Raw genomic sequence first — 17,759 nt, forward strand, 5'->3', positions numbered from 1 at the left:
TTGATGGAAAATATTTTATTTATAAACTCTTTGAAACTCTGAATGCTCTATACAATCTCCACAAAATAAAATAAATAGCAGCAGCCCTATTTATAATAGTATAAATCCTATTTTAACTCAAAACAAGAAAACCTATTCGTATACTAATTTGACTATAAATCCTAATTAGACAAGAATTAAAATATCAAATCCTAACCAATTTTGATTTCCTACAATTTTGAATTATTATTTCCAACATAGACTAGTCTCTACCACGTTATTCCCTTCAATTATCGCCAAAAATAAATTAGATAATATTACTTGTAACTATAGTATAGTTGTTTTATGAGGTACAAAAATGTCATTAAACACTAATTTTAATAGCTAGATAAAAGATGTTTGAAAATTTAACATTCCCAATTTTATAACTACCAAAATCATTTGTCTCCAAGTAGCAAAATCAATGTTGAATTCAAAGTTTCATATATTAGTTCATCCATTAATGCTTTTATGATCTTATGCAACAAAATCCGTAGTCTAATTTTAGGTCTCAATATCTCATTGGTGTTAATCTTATAGGTATATTCTAACTCGGGAGTCCGTTGGCCGTAATTGAGTAGTATTAGTATTAGAGTTTCATGCAAAATTCATATTAGGAAGAAGTTTTAAAAGTTACCATATTGTCCAATCGATAATTATTTTTAAGAATATTTTAGCTTTGAAAGGGTATCAAAGTCGATTAATATTTTATATATGGCTATTTTGGTCAACCAATTTTTATATTCATGCTTTTATAATAATGTAGATAGATGTAGATATCGATATAGATACATCCCAAATTATTGTTGGAAAACATTTAAAAATCCTGCTCCATTTATACGGGAAAAGCTTTTGAGTTTTTTTTTTTTTTTTTTTTTCTTTTCAAAAACTGAAATTACTGTTGTTGTTGCAAAAGAAAGGTTGAGTTTTCACAAAATATAAAAGGCTAGTTTCCCGAAAGCTCAATCAAAACAAAAGTTGAGCATCCAAATTATCATTTGTTTTGGAAAATTGAATTTGAGGTGGCTTCCATATTTCGAAACAAAAACAATTAGATACCCCGAAATAATTTAGTTTTCAGTTGGTTTCTGTTTTTCGAGAATGTTCTCCAATTTTCTAAAGCCAAACACAATAAGGTACTTATTTGTTTTGAAAATATTTTCCAAAAAATAATTAAAATGAAACATCACCAAATTTAAGAAAATGACATAGTTCATTATGATGTTTGCTTAGTACCTACCAAATTTGGATAAGATCACAAAAAGACAATCATTGCTTGAAAAAAAGAAAAGAAAAAAAAAGAGGATTTCTTCAGCTAGTTTATCCAAAATATTAGCTAATGGTACTTGTTTATAAACATTGTCCCCATACATCTTGCCCATTTAGGTACATAAAAAATGTGATAAAAAGGAAGATCAGAAAAGGGTATAAATTGGCTATCTTCCTGAAAAAAGAGAAGGAAAAATCTTCATTCCACATTTACTTTTAGATGAGCATACTAAAGTCCTGATCAAAAAGAAAAAAATAAAGTAGGTGGAACATAATAGAAGATTGCATTAAAACCTCGCAAAACAATGGGAAATTAATGCAGCTGCCATTAGTACCTCTAGACACCAAATTGTGCTTCAGCAAATCAATTTAGGTCTGGGTATGTTGGTGCCTATACAGTATCTGACTAACATACTATATCTACTTCTAGAAGAACATATTGCTAACATATGCAATCGCTGATCATTTCGTACCAAAAATCTGATAATTTGATTTTTTATCGGCAGATGCAAATATCCTCGAAACTAAAATAGCGCAACAGTTCTAGTTTCTCCCTTTGCTAGTCATCCATGGGTACCCTGTTTATCAAGACCACATTAATTAACGCAATATAGTAACCAGTAACTACAATAAAATGATCAATCGATATCTTAAAACAAAGAAAATAGTTTAACCACAAAATATAAATTCACTCGATATAAGATGATTAAATTATATTGCCTCCACATCAAAATAAGTGGTGTTTTACCTTTTCATTTTATTTAACAAAAGGTGGTATTTCACATAATCAAAAAGGCATTAAAAATAAATTAGTAAAAATACATACTTCCTCTGTCCCGGTTTACGTGATGTATTTTCCTTTATAATCTGTCTAAAAAAGAATGATACATTTATATATTTAAAATAATTTAACTTAAAACTTTCAATTTTACCTTAATGAAATATAAAATGATTTACTTATTTTAGACCACACAAATATATATACTTATTTTAGAGTATAAGTTTTAAAAGTCTTCCTTTCTTTCTTAACTTTGTGTCCAGTCAAATTATATCACATAAATTGAGACGGAGGAGGAGTAGTATTTATAGGAATGAGTAGCTTCTTTAAGTGGTGTGCGGCTAAAGTCACCACTTATTTTGAAATGGAGGAAGTACTGATCTAAAAAATAATACTTCCTTCGTCTCAAAATAAGTGTCCAAATAAAACTCACGATTATGAGGAATCATTAAATACAATGTGATTATAAGGAATCATTAAATACAATGTGAAGTTTACTAAACTATCCCTATTTATTAGATTTTTTTTTTTTAAATTGAGCATAATTGGTACTTATCAATTTTTATCTTATTTTTTCAATTTATTTGAAAAAAAAAGTGAGCTTTTGGAGAAAATGACAGCTTTTATTGCCCCGAGATAATTTTTCTTGGTCAAACACTAATGATGTTGCTCAAAAGTACTTTTTGCTAACATAACCCTTATTTTGGACGGAAGGAGTAGTACTAATAAATATTCTTTTTCTAGATAAAAAGAAATTGTCCACTTAATCTTTTTTTCTTGAGTAAAAAAAAGTATTCACTTATCAAATCAAGAAAAAATTAAACTTATTTTTCATATTTGCCCTATTAAGTGTTATGTGATCAAATTTTAATACCTATTTAATCAGGGACAGTTTACTCAAATTATCTTTTTTTGTCTAGAAATTGATATTTTCTTGAAAGAGGTATCTTAAATGGCTAAGCGGACACTCTTTTTTATCCGCGGGAGGTAATTTTGTTTTATTGTATATGCTTTTTTTTTTTTTTTTTTTTTGAGAATTTGGTCAGTAGTCAAACTGACAGTCAATTCAAAGAGGAAAAAACATCATAAAAGACAGATCAGATGATGCTACTTACTAAGGACTTGTTCAGCAGAGTATCTTCTAGAAACGTCTTTACACAGCATTCTCCTCAGCAAATCCTTAGCCGCCGGTGACACTGAGTGAAACATCCTAGTCGGAAACCTAAGATTCCCTCTCATCACAGCCTCAAATATCTCCGTAGCTGAATCACCATAAAAAGGAGGGACACCAGCAAGCATTATATACAAAATAACACCAGCACTCCAAATATCAACCTTCTCACTGTAGTTTCTTCCAGCTAACACTTCCGGTGCCACGTAATACGGTGTTCCAACAACACCGCTCATTAGCTGGCCCTCATGGAAACACTCAGCTGAGCCGAAATCGGCTAGTTTGAGCTCGTTTGAGTCGTTGAATAATATGTTGTCTGGTTTGATGTCCCTGTGGGATATGCCGTGACGGTGACAGTGTGCTATTGCCTTCATTAGTGGTACCTAGACATACATTATGCAGAAAAATTATCAGACATGATGAAAAATCTAAAATAAAAACCGATTATAAATTCTACTCCCTATGACCCAATTTACGTAGCACAGTTATGATTTCAAGAGTCAAGTTACTTAATTTTGACCACAAATTTGGATGTAGAACTTTTAAGGTTTTTAAAATAAAATTTACATAGGTACCAGCAAATCTCATAAACTACCTTCGAAAAGATGGATGTAGATTTTCTTGGATAAGACGTAATAAACAAGGAAAAATATGTTTCACAAGCACGCGTATAAATTATATAAAATCTTAAAACTAAGATAAGCTATTAGCTGATAACTAAATGAAAAGTAAGTCTGAAACTGATAAATGATACTGATGTTAAAACATATGAAAAAATTGCGTTGAAGAAAAACTCATTTGACTCTTGAAATTCGAAATGTGACATGTAAATCGGGACGGAAGGAGCAGTTCGCTTAGCTTTACAATTTACGTTCTCCTCCAATTTTCGTAAATTCAACAATGTGCTGCTTCGTAGATCGTTCGTGATTGAAGCCATTCATACGAAGCAAAACTAAAATTTCCCCAATTTTGATCAGTCTCGGGAGATTTTGGTAATCTGGAAGAGTACCATGACATCAACAGCTTCAGACTCTGAGAAAACCGATTGGCTGCTACTGATACGTTGAAACAAATCACCGTTGTTGCAAAGCTCAAGAACCATATCAAGATGAACATCATCCTCGTAAACATCGAATATACGAACAACGTAGGGGTTCGGCGTAAGCAAGTGCATGATTTTCGCTTCATTGTAAAGGCATTGTCGATCGATGACGTCATCGACGATGAGGCGTTTGTTGATAGATTTGACGGCGAATTGGTCACCGGTTAACGGTGAGTAACACTTGTAAACGGTGCCGAATTGTCCCTTTCCTAACTCCTCGCATACACGGTAATTTTGTTTGAGTGATTCGCTCATGTTCAGTTTGTTTTGTTATTCTTGGAGTGGTGTTTTTTGGTTCCCAAGGGTTGGTTTTATAGAGGGGAGTAGTAGAAGTAGAGAGGGAGTAGGAATTTTATGGAAGAATATTCGGTGGAGGGGGTTGGCCAATGATGTATAGCCATTTGGAGATATCAACGGTTTTGGTAGACGGCGTTACGTATCAAGGAAAAGATTATAATCTTCTAACGGAAGATTATAGTATATCATTGATTTCCACCCTTTTTAGGCAAATTGTTAACAACTTGCTAGTCTTCATTATCAATTGATACTTGATAATGTATCATAATGTATTAGCACTTTGGTTAATCTCAAATATTTATTTACAATAATTTCTAGGACAAACTCATAAGCGCCCCCTAAACTTGTCCTGAGATTCCTTATGGCCACCTAATTAAACTGACGCTTATTTCAATTTGGCACCTAAACCATTCCAAAATTGAACCACTTTAACACTTTTTGCTGAGATGGCAAAATGTATGTAATGCGTGTAGTACACTCGCCGGTGACATGGCAAAGTGACGAATTAAATAATGACACGTGGCATTTGAATCCAATTTTTTTTTTAAAGTAACTTTATTTAAATAAATCAAAAATACATTTAAAAATCTTTTTTTTTAAAATTAACCCAAACACCACCCCCCCCCCCCAAAACTCTTCTTCCCCACCGAACCCCACTCCCCACTCCCTCCTACCGGCTGCCACCCCCCATTTCACCTTCTTCCCAACTAGTAACCATTTTCCCCATCCCATTTCCCACAATTACGAGGAGCAAGAACGGACTTTCACCCAAAAAAATAATTAATTCGTGTCAATCTTGCCAGAAAAAATGGAGCTTCGCCGAAAATTTTTGAGACCTAAATCTGATACGATTTCTAATGAACAAAATACAAACAAACTACAAAAAAAAAAAAAAAAAAAAAAAGGCGAATTGCAGAGAGAGATGCGGGAATGGAGGGGTGGGAGAAATTAGTTGGATGGAAGAATTGAGGAGGAAGACCAGTCCAGTCGTCTTCCTCCTTTTTTATTAGTTAATTGATATTTTTAAATAATTATTTAGATTATATTATTAGGTGTATAAGCTGGAAAAAATAATATTATTTGGATTCGTTTCACGCGCTTAAAGAGGGTAAAGAACACGTTTTTGGCCATGTCAGCAAAAAGTGTTAAAGTGGTTCAAATTCGGAATGGTTTAGGTGTCAAATTGGAAAAGCATCAGTTTAGGTGGCCATGAGGGATCTCAGGACAAGTTTAGGGGGCCGCTTATGACTTTCGCCTAATTTCTATGATAATGATTTTACAGATTTGATGCATTAGAGATGAACAATTGTGATGAACTCTAGAGAGAGAAATTGGGAAAATGATATTTTCATATTCAGTTGACTAGAAATGAAATGATTAAAGCTCACACCGATATATACACATAGCACCAACCTATTCAATTAACTAACCACCACAACCTATCAATGACTGACACCTGTCCTAACTAAAATTTATTCAGTTAGCTAACCACCACAACCTATCAATGATTGACACCTGCCCTAACTAACTTAAGTTGTTACAATAAGCTTTACATTAGCTGGATCCAACTAAGCATGCTACTCTAACCGAATTAAGTAACTAAGTGACTAAGTAAATAAGTGACTCAATTATTCTCAATACTTCTCCTCAAACTAGGTGCACTGAAGACATTCAGTACTCCAAGTTTGGAAAGCAAAAACTCATGCTGAATCCTACCCAATGCTTTGGTTAATAAATCTGCCATTTGATCCTTTGTGGAAATGTAAATGGTTTGAATCAGGCCTTTTTGAACTTTTTCTCGGATGAAGTGGCAATCAATCTTGATATGTTTTGTTCTCTCATGGAACACGGGGTTACGAATTTGTATTGCTGCTTTACTGTCACAAAAGATGGAAACTGGTCATTCCACCTGAATTCTAATTCCTTAAATAGGTTTGTCACCCACAAAACCTCAGCAGTCAAGCATGCTAAGCTCATGTACTCAACCTCAGCAGAGCTCCTAGAAACTGTGGCCTACTTTTTTGACTTTCAACCAATCAGTTAATCTCCCAGCTTCAAAAGATATCCAGTCACAGATCTCCTTGTATTTGGACATGCAGCCCATCCTGCACCACAAAAACCTGTCAACTTCATATTCTTTTAAGAAGACATCAGTAACCTTAATACTGGGTGGTTCTTGATGTATTTGAGCGCCTTAATGCTCCATTCCAATGCTGCATCCTAGGTTTTTGCAGGAATTGGCTTAGAGACTGGACAATGTAAGCAATATCCGGCCTAGTGTTGGTCAAGTATAAAATATTCCCAATTAACCTCCGATATTGATGAATGTTTGCAAACAACTCCTCCTTACGGTCACCAGTAGCAGTAGCATGATCAACTGTAGTGAGTTTCATGTTGTATTCTAAAGGTGTCCAAGCTGTTTTTCCACTAGTCATACAAGTTTCTGAGAGCAATTCCAGTGCATACTTCCTCTGATTCATGAGGATTCCCTTATTGGATCTACTAAACTCAATTCCAACAAAGAATTTTAATTCTCCTAAATCTTTGATCTTGAAACAACTATGCAGCACTTCTTTGGTTTCCTGAATCAGTCTAGCATTATTGTCGGTGATGAGTAAATCATCCACATATACTAGGATGATCACCAAACTGCAACCTTGTCTCTTGGTGAAGAAAGAATAGTCTAGATGACTTTGTTTATAGCCTGAACTCAACAATGCTCCAGTCAGCTTATAATTCCACTGTCTAGAAGCTTTTTTGAATCCATAAATTGAATCCATAAAGGGACTTGACAAGCTTGCAAACCATGTGTTGTTTGCCCTGAACTTGTAAACCCTTAGGCAAGTCCATAAACACCTCTTCAGATAGGTCTATTTGCAAAAAAGCATTATAGACATCCATTTGATAAATCTTCCTGTTCTTTGCTGTAGCTAATGCAATAATGGTTCTTACTATCACCATTTTCACAATAGGTGAAAATGTTTCTTGATAATCAATACCTACTGTTTGATTGTATCTTTTGGCAACCAATCTTGCCTTGTATCTTTCAACTTCTCCATTGGCTTTGTATTTAATCTTGAACACCCATTTGCATCTTATGGCAGATTTGCCATTAAGTAATTCCACTAACTTCCAGGTTCCAATATCTTCCAGTGCTTGAAGTTCTTGCTGCATTGTTGTTATCCACTTCTTATTCTAGACTGCCTTTTCATAGGACTGAGGTTCTAGTTCAGCTGCAATCTTCCCCAAGTAGTCTCTATAAGATGGTGAAACATCCTGATAGTTAATAGTTGGCCATAGAATGAGGTTGTTTGGTTCGGCTTGAAGTGATCACATAGTGCTGATGCCAAGCTGGAGGAATCACTGCCCTAATTGATTTTCTTATTGCACCAAATGGCACTGGTGGATGTAATGGGGTTGTATCCATGACACCAACATCAACATTAGCAGGAGGTATTTGATCATGACCATCTGGAGCATCTGGAACAATTATGGGACTAGTGCCATTTTGATCATGTGAAACATCTGAGGCGTCAGGTGGCATATGTGCAGGTTCTGCTTCCTTCATAGGTACAAGAGCTAGTGATCCAAGTGGTACTGGGATCTGAAGAGGTGATTTCAAGGTGGAAGGAATCAGATCATCTTCATAAATAAGAGGGGAATCTAGAAAAACTGGCATATTTATTTCCTGTGCCCTTTGGAAAGGGAATACCTCTTCTTTGAAAACCACATCCCTACCGACTAATAATTTCTTGTCAATGAGATCAAACACCAAATATACCTTTTTTGTCATGGAGTATCCCATCAAGACACAAGTAGATGCCCTTGGCGAAAACTTGTCACCTTTGACCACCTTGGTTGCATAACGTAACATAGACAACCAATAGTTCTTAGATGATCCAGTTTAGGCTTATGCTTATAAAACATTATTGACACCTAATTTTTGACCTCCCGTAATTTTATTTAATTGCCCAAAATTTTTTAATCTCAAACAGAGTGGAATATGCACTTAAAAATCAAAATGAATTTACAAATTATTTCTATAATATTTTGACATTTTACTGGTCAAGATAACCATCAAATATATATATGGTAAATCATTTTAAATTTATTGCCATATTTTGTTAAAATATTCGTCAAGATTAAATCTGAAAATGAATAAAAAACAATTATTAAATTAATTGTTTAAATTATCAAGTGTCCAATCGACCAGTACTTTTGCTCCGTTTAATTTGAGAAATTTGATTAATTAAAATAATTATTTTTACCCCTCAACCTTTAAGTTTTTGCATAATCAACTTGCATTTGGAATTTTTAAATTAATCATGATTAATTAGATGTTTAATTGTGGTTATATTTTGGAAATTACTTATTATGTGTTTAATTATGCATACAATTGAAATAATCAATTGATTCATCAATTAAGGCCATAATTGAAATAGCCAATTTCATGATTTATTCCAATTGAGGCCATATTTGCAAATTTAGTCTCTTTATGCGGTTAGTCGTGTCTTTAATTTGATTGATTAGTTAATTTTGGCCATAATTGAAATGTTTAATTGAATAGGCACTATCAATTTTGGCTATTTATTAAATGGTTACATTTTTGTCCCTATCCGTATACACGTGTATACATGAATATACACAAGTATACGAATATACTCATGTATATCATGTATATAAATGAAAGGCAGGCCATTTCCTTTTATTTTTAAACCGGCCGAGCCCAGTCCATTAGGACTTGACCCTGCCTAATAACGAAGAACATATATACATATGACCAAGCAACCAAATAGACCTTTGGTCTTTTAGCTTCAGCAAACAAGGGTTCTATGGAAACCCTAGGCGCCGCCAAGGGGCGATTTGCCTCTCTCATGCGTCACCACGCCATTTTTGGCAAAAGGGCAGGTGTGCGATGCTTTTCTCAGTCCTTGCATAGCCGGATCGAGCAAATCATTAATGCTCGTTCTCTTTCATTCAAAACTACAACCAAACAAGGTATTACTTTACTTTTTTCTTTCACTTTTCTACAAATCAACTATCGAACTAGTACGTTTTCTTAATGGTTTTTGTCTTGAGGTGATTTGAATCCTCAAACCTCATTGGTTCGATTGCTTGTGAATTTGTTGGGGTTGATTGATATCCGGTCTTTTATTTGTTGTTTGCTCTTAATCTGAGCCACACAATGTTGGATTGTGAGGAACAAGTTTGAATTTTTGACTTGTCCCACATTGAATTTAATTAGGGTTTCTCTGATTTTTGGGGTTCTATAAATGGAACCCCTAATCCTTCACAAGACACACAAAATATCACCATATTCACAAAAACACTCGAATTGTCTAAGTTTTGACACTTTTGCTTTGAAACATTAATTATTCGGGTCAAGTCTAAAATTTTAAGTATTTTCTTTGATTTTGTGGCTGAGTTTGAGGCTTGAGGAGCAAAGAAATCTCCAAGTTCTATTCTCGACCAAGGCTGCACTCAAAAGAGGTAATAATTCTCCCTTTTAGTTTAATTTTTTAGCTTATGTGTGTTCACTATTAGGTTGATTAGCCCTTTGAGCATGTTTAGTATTAGGTGTTTGTCCTGGTTTAGTTTAAAGTAATGTTATGTTAGTTTGTAGTCATTGTATGGTTATTTGATGTAGTTCAAATGTTGAGTGTAGTTTTAAATTAGTTAAATGTTAGATAATCTTGTTATCAGCCTATTAAGTATGATTAGTCCAATAGTTTCATGTATGTTTCAGATTAGTCCTTATGTTTAACCTAATCACTTGTTATACAATTACATCATCTTCTACTGTAGAATAGCATCATATAGCCTGATTATCTGTTCAAACAATTTAGGTACTTATTTGTGGGTTGTCTGTTTTGTTTTGTTTGCTTATCTTAGCCCTCTGAATAGGTGTTCAGCATACTGTATTAATCATGTTTAATTCATATAAGCATTTTGTATATTTTAGGTGCAAAAATGATAGTTTGAATGATGGTGTTAGGTCAAATGACATCATATTAGCTATAAGTTGTTGTTTTCACTGAGAATAAGGTCCAATTATTAGTATAAGCACTCCTATTTATTTATTCAGCTCAAGTTAGTTGTGATAGCCTGTACACTTGTTAGATACATGAAGTAGAACATCTTGTTTCCCTTCAAATATCAATGACATTAGTTAATTAGTCTAATAAACATGGATTTCAAGATGTTAATAGTTACTTGTTCAAATAGGGCTCAGATTTAGCTTTTTCCCTTTTTGTGCTTTGTTTATATTTATTGGAATGTGCCTAAGTTGATTAAGAAGGAACTCTACGTTGAAAATGAATTTGGACTCTGTATGTATCAATCCCTTCATCAAGTATTTTTTCTCTTGTTCTGTGTTGACATGTATGTTCAGTATATTTTAGATATACGAGGTATACATTACTTGTATACACTCTGATGTATACAAGAAAGGTATATCGCGTATATCATTGAAATTAAGTTGTGTATTTAGCCTTGCACTTTCTGTAGCTTAAACTATGGGCCCAAATCTCCCTATGTGACCACTTGTTGGGCCTGCTTCCATTGTTCATGATCTGAATGCTTTGTTTCTTCATCTGATTTGGGCAATTGACATGAATGCCCTTATTTTGGGGTGGTCTTTAATTTTTGCCCCTCAAATTTGAAATCTTTAACTTTTGACCTTCGCTAAAAATTTCTTGGTTTCGGGTTCGAATCGCCGCTCAGTAAAAAAAAATTGCAAGGTAGAGTTTGGATTCGCAAGACGACGTAATTTTTCCTTCAAAACTCTGCCTTATATGTAAAACTCTGTCTGCAGGTAGAGTTTTGCATCAAATTCTACCTGTAGGTAGAGTTTTGCATGCAAAATTCTGCCTTGCGAAATTCCTTTTTTTTTTTTTTTTTTTTTTTTTTTTTTAGATGGGGTTCGAACCTAGAATCTTAGGGTATTAGGCAAAGGGCAAAAATTAAAGACCAGTGCTTTTGAAGGGCATTCCGTGTAAAAAGAAAAATCTGATTTCATACATGGGCCTTCCCCTTTATTTCTTATTACTGAACTGGGCTGCTCCTTAATGTTTGTTGCCTCTGGGCTTGTGTATTTTGAATTTCCTGTCTTTGGGCCTTCAGTTCTAGTTCGCTTTTTTTGGTTGAAAGTCTAAGTATACTATTCCACACTTATACGCATATATGTGTGTTTGCAATGTGATTATATTTCTTCCTTAAGTTCTTGTTAATTATTTTATTAAGTATAGATACCCTGTAACCGTATTTCCTTCTCACCTCTTTGTTGCATGAGACTTCTTTACGAGCCACTTGGGCCATCTTCTGTTGAACAAAATTGTTGGGCCATTCTTTCTTGATCGAGTCCGAGGAAAATATGAAAGGGAAGATAATATATTGAAGGCCCAACCATGGGTGAAAATTGTCAATGAAGAACTAACAATTGGTGAAAATTGTCAATAGTTATGTAGATGGGTTTGGTAAACCCATCAACCATTTCCTCTCTTCTTTTTCATATGCTATATGTATGTGTAAAACATACTTGTGAAATATCGAAACTTTTATGAATGCTTAGAACTTAGGAAAACGTTAGTATTATTAGGAAGTCGCTCAAATGATTTTCCAAATTCGGCTAATTCTTAAATACAAGCATGAAATTGGTATCTATTTTTTCAAAAAAATTTCCTTAAGTTTAAAACCGATTTTTGACAAGTATGGACTAAGATTGATTTGAAACTAAGTTATAAAGTTTTGGGCTTCCCCCCTTTGCAAAATCTGGAAACAAACGGATAAGAAAGAAAAATCAGCTTTTAGGCCTTCGGCCCATTTATGGACTCTCTTCAAAATTGCATAATTGGTTTTGCCCTTTAGGCTTTAATATTAAATTGGACCGAAAATTGGACTGAAAAGATGATTTGGGCCTAGGACTTATTTATAAAAAGGGAACAATTTGGAGTATGATTTAGAAACTAAGTTTCAGATTTTAGCCAACTTCAAGGAATCTGGTAACAATGTTTGTTTGGACTTAAAGAATAACTTTCAAAAAAAAAAAAAAAAGTTTTGGGGCCAAAATCCCAACATAAGGGACGGAAATAAGAGGAATTATACTTGGACCAAATTTTGAGTAAGATGGGTTTGGCGTGAATGTGACTTGACCTATTTGAGCTTCAATAAAATAAAAATGGACTTAATAAACTTTATACTTTCCTACTACATACTTATACTAAAAAATAGGAGATATACTCCATATTTTCTTATATATGTATAATTAAAACCTATAAGAACTAAACTCATTTTATTAGGACCAAAATAGTAGTGAATCTACTTGGGAGAAATTCCGAGTGTGTCTTGGTCCGGCAATAAAGTGAGTTGAACACTTCTACAGATTTTGAAACCAAAAACCCCTTTTTGGGGGGACATTTTGCCGAAATTTTTAATTTATGATAAAGAATGACATTTTATGCGATAAAGTATGCTTCCTTAAGCAAATAATTCCACTAATTACACATTGAAGCTCGTAGGTCAACCGTATTCTACGGATCCTTAATACTAGGGTGTTTAAAACCTTTCCTAGGGGATCATCAGAACCCTTACCTCGAACTCTGGTCTAAAAAGATTTTTTCTCTTGTTTGAATAAACTTTTTAACCTGATTTTCCTAATTTCCCTTAAATAAATTAGGTGGCGACTCTAAAAATACTAAAATCCAATTAGAGCACCAACAACCTCTTAGTAGCTTCAATGCACCCGCATAAAAGTGACCCGTAACATATATTTCATAGGGTGATTTCCCCTTAAGCACTGGTGTAGGTAGTCTGTTTATTAAGTAACTGCTAAGATAACACACTCCCCCCAAAATCTAATTGGTATGCTTTCTTGAAATCTAATTGCTCTAGCTACCTCTTAAATATGCCTATGCTTCCTTTCCACCACTCCATTTTGTTGTGGAGTGTTTGGACAACTATTTTGGTGTATGATACCCAGTGACTCAAACAATTCATTACATTCTCTGTTAAAAAACTCACTACCGTTGTCAGATCTAATAGTTTTAACACAGCAATCAAACTGAGTTTTCACCATTGAGAGAAATTTCTTCAACACAATAGTGACATCTCTTTTCAATCTGATCAAGTACAACCAGGTCATCCTTGTACAATCATCAACTAGTGGCAAAAAATACTTAAGACCATTGTGTGTGCTTATTCTGTAAGGGGCCCCACACATCTATGTAGGGGTGTTCAAATGAGATCGAAAAACTGATCTGAACTGTTAAACCGAGTCAAACCGTCTTAATAAACCGAAAACCGGTTTGGTTTGACTTGATTTGGTTTTAAATTTTAAAAAACCAATAACATTTGATTTGGTTTGGTTTGGTGTTAAACCAAAAAAAACCCGAACCAAAACCGCACCAAACCGATAGATAGATACATATTTAAAATATGATATATATATATATATATATATATATATATATATATATATATATATATATCTTCAAAAGTTTAGCTCAGACCAAGTCCAATATAAATTCAAATAATTAGAAAGAAAAGTGTAGCCCATTTAAGTTTAAGGTAAAATAAAATAAAAATTTGCTAAAGGTAAAATAATTTTTCCCTCTTTTACATGCCATCTGAATTACTACTAATAAACTAGCATTTTATCCGTAACAAATTAAAGGGAAGAAAATGGCAATTGAAATTTAAAAAGATTTGGTAGATAACTTTGTCTTTTTGTTTATCATTTTTCGTTTTAACTTCTGTGCTTTCTTCTCAATGCTTCATAAACACGATGAGCCTAGTCTCTAGATAACAAAAATTTCGGAGGACTGCGTAATATCAAAAGGCTATATGTAGGGAGGTAACTAGAATTATGAAAAGTAGATTTTATGTTTCCGTAATTCCTATACCATAGCCATAGGCCTATACCAAAATAAAGTTAATGAATTAATAAAGAAGATTCTTAGATTTGAATGGATCACATCAAAGCCGTATTTAGTTACCATTTAATTCAAAGGTTCTTTGTATTAATACATTCTTAAAATCCGAAAAAACCGCAAAAACCGAACCAAACCGATAAAACCAACAAAATCGAAAAAATCGAAACCGATAGAATTTATACTATAATGGTTTGGTTTGGTTTGAATATTAAAAAAACCGACTTAATTGGTTTGGTTTGGTTTTAACTAAAAACCGAGTCAAACGGGACCATGAACACCCCTACATCTATGTGAACTAGGTCAAACATATGAGTACTCCTACTAGAACTCAAAGTAAAAGACAATCTTGTCTGGTTTGCTAGGGGGAAAACAGTACATTTATTAGTTACACAATTAGACTGTCTATCATTTGCCAAAGACATTTTCCTGAGAACAGTGATTGAAGGGTGCCCAAGTCTCCTGTTCCATATCAGTTCCTCCACTCCATCTGTCTCTACTGTCATCAGTTGTCCAGCTTTAGTAGTGTGTCCAGCTTTACCAGGTGTTGATGAATGATTCAATAACAAATAGAGTCCTCCATTTTCTCTACCAATCCCCCTCACTGTCCCAGTAATGAGGTCCTAAAATTTACAAAAAACGTTCATTGAGCACCTTAACTGCTTAGTCACTTGTGATACTGACATTAAATCATACTTAAATCAGGTACCACTGAGACATCTTTCAACATATCCTTACTATTGAACTTATAGTTGCCAATGTGTGTGATAGATGTAGTTTGCCCATTAGGTAAGTGTACCTGCCTCCTACTTTCATCTTGTACTTTTGCTAGATCAAATAATGCACCTAAATATGATGTTATATCTTTGTGTTGTGCCTGAGTCAACTATCCATCATTTTTATTTTTTATAACAATCACTGTTAATGAAACAAGCTTTGTCAATACCTGTCATGTTTGCTACTGGCTCATCAGATTGTTCCTTGCTTAGCATTCTGAGAATCTGGTCATATTGTTCTTGTGTGAAAGGTGGTTGTGCATGGATCTGTAGGTCCTGGTTCCTCACTATTGTTGCAAAAGGATCATCCATTTCAACTGCATTAGCCATCCTTGCACCATTGTTGTGACCATTTTTTTGACCTAACTTCTTTTTGAACTTAAAGTTTGGTGGATACCCTACAACTCTGTAACAAGTCTCCTTAGTGTGGCCCTGCAATTTGCAGATTGTAGTTCTTTTTCTGCTTGTGAAATGGTGGTCCTTTTCCTGTATACAATGCTGAGGATACACCAACCTCAGCCCCAGAGTAGTTACTAGTCTGCTTGTAGAATGAAGAACCTTTTCCTGCATATGATGCAGTTGACTCACCAAATGAGGGTCCTTTTCCTGCATACAATGCAGATGACTCACCAATATTCCCACCAGAGTAATTACCAACAGTCATTTTTTGGCTTTCATCAGAAATTATTATTGAGTATGCTTTGTTAACCGGCGACAGGGGAATCATCATCAATATCTAGCTACGTGGCTGATTAAATGATTCATTCAGTCCCATAAAAAAGGTAACAATTTCATATATTGCAAGTGGCTCACATATTTCTTGTATTTTGGACAACCACAGGATGGAGAAGCCACAGGAGCATCAAACTCATCCCACAACAGGCCTAATTTAGTGAAATAAGCTGATACAGATAAAGTACCTTGCGAAATTGTGCAAATCTCTCTGTGTAACTGATATCCCCTAGATCTATCAACCTTATCGAATCTTTCCTTTAGATCTGCCAGACTACTGAGGAGTCTATTGCGTAAGAAATTCCACTCATTAACTCCTTTAAAACTGAACCCATAATCTGTGATAAGACAACCGCATTGCATTTCTCCCATTGTTCTTCTAAATCGAAACTATAACCATTCTTTTTACAAGTGTATGTACAAAACCTACTTTACTTTTAGCTCGGAGTGTTAGAAGCACAGATCGACCCCATAACGAGTAATTCTCCATGCCTGTGAGTTGGATTGTAGTCGACACTGATCTCGGAACGTCCGATTGACGAAGATGAAGGGGATGCATTTTTTCTACATCATCGATAGTGTCGGTGCTCACCATTGTTCTTTAATTGATTTGAACAATCGAGCAAAATTTCTTCAATTAAAGGAAATCGAATACTGGTTCTTCAATTGATTTCGAACAGTCGAACAGAATAGAATCGAACAATTGTTCTTCAATTGATTTTGAACATTTGAAAAAAAAAAAAACGCAACACAAAAACAGAGATCAAATTGAGAGAAATAAGGATCAAATTGAAACGAACTTGAATCAATTATCGATTGATAGCTCTGATACCATAGTGATTTTACAGATCTGATGCATTAGAGATGAACAATTTTGATGAACTCTAGAGAGAGAGAGAGAGAGATTAGGGAAAAGATATTTTCATATTCAATTGACTTGAAATGAAATGATTATAGCACATAGAGATATATACACATAGCACCGACCTATTCAACTAACTAACCATCACAACCTATCAATGTCTGGCACCTGTCCTAACTAACTTAAGTTTTTACAATAAGCTTTACATTAGCTGGATCCAGCTATGCATGCTACTCTAACTGAATTAAGTAACTAAGTAACTAAGTGACTCCATTATTCTCAATATATGATTTTTAAATATTTCTTGAAACAAAATTTTATTAGCCACAAATGGCAATTTAACTTAATTCAAAAGTCCACACTGAACTTTTTTATTAATTCACTTTGTTTTATTTGCTCATAAATTTTTATAATCTGGCCATACACGATAAGAGAATTACATAGAATAATAGGTTAACGGTCGGTAGTGGCCGTTAGCTGAAAGCAACAAATTATAGAGGGAAAGCAGGAAAAAATCAGGTGAAAAAGAAAAGCCCTAAGAATTTGGCGATAATCACGGAATTGCCACATTTGAAATTCGGTACAAATTGGGGTTGGACTTCTATTGCGGTCCATTAGTCCCATCGTAAGGATTAATACAATTAAGGTAAATCAAAAGGACTGTTGTGTCCAACCTCCTTGTGCTTACTTGTTTATTGAGGAAATGATTCAATATAACTTTTTATAATTGGAATGGGAGAAGACGAACATAAAAATTTATTGAACTTCCTTTTTAATTTATTACGTACGTATTAAGAAATTGAGATATTTGATATAAAATCAAAAAAG

The 17,759-nt window shown here is 34.0% G+C and overlaps 2 protein-coding genes and 1 long non-coding RNA gene across 3 annotated transcripts; 1 reads left to right on the forward strand and 2 right to left on the reverse strand.

The window, feature by feature from the left end:
- Positions 1-1,469: 1,469 nt before the first annotated feature.
- Positions 1,470-4,719, reverse strand: LOC132051772 (phosphoenolpyruvate carboxylase kinase 1-like). The gene is made up of 3 exons (XM_059442970.1): positions 4,246-4,719; positions 3,181-3,619; positions 1,470-1,865 (listed from the first exon to the last, which is right to left on the reverse strand). The coding sequence occupies exons 1-3, from the start codon at positions 4,591-4,593 to the stop codon at positions 1,831-1,833; spliced, it is 822 nt and encodes a 273-aa protein (XP_059298953.1). The 5' UTR covers positions 4,594-4,719; the 3' UTR covers positions 1,470-1,830.
- A 4,646-nt stretch (positions 4,720-9,365) lies between these two features.
- LOC132054443 (uncharacterized) lies at positions 9,366-12,245 on the forward strand. Its single transcript, XR_009414301.1, has 3 exons — positions 9,366-9,633; positions 10,067-10,125; positions 11,940-12,245. It is a non-coding gene; the product is annotated as an uncharacterized LOC132054443 (long non-coding RNA).
- Positions 12,246-15,307: 3,062 nt separating this feature from the next.
- Positions 15,308-16,992, reverse strand: LOC132054444 (uncharacterized). Its single transcript, XM_059446451.1, has 2 exons — positions 16,258-16,992; positions 15,308-15,943 (listed from the first exon to the last, which is right to left on the reverse strand). The coding sequence occupies exons 1-2, from the start codon at positions 16,439-16,441 to the stop codon at positions 15,759-15,761; spliced, it is 369 nt and encodes a 122-aa protein (XP_059302434.1). The 5' UTR covers positions 16,442-16,992; the 3' UTR covers positions 15,308-15,758.
- Between the last annotated feature and the right edge of the window lie 767 nt (positions 16,993-17,759).

Source organism: Lycium ferocissimum, chromosome 4 (assembly GCF_029784015.1).
Source record: "Lycium ferocissimum isolate CSIRO_LF1 chromosome 4, AGI_CSIRO_Lferr_CH_V1, whole genome shotgun sequence".
In the NCBI taxonomy this organism is placed as follows: Eukaryota; Viridiplantae; Streptophyta; class Magnoliopsida; order Solanales; family Solanaceae; genus Lycium; species Lycium ferocissimum.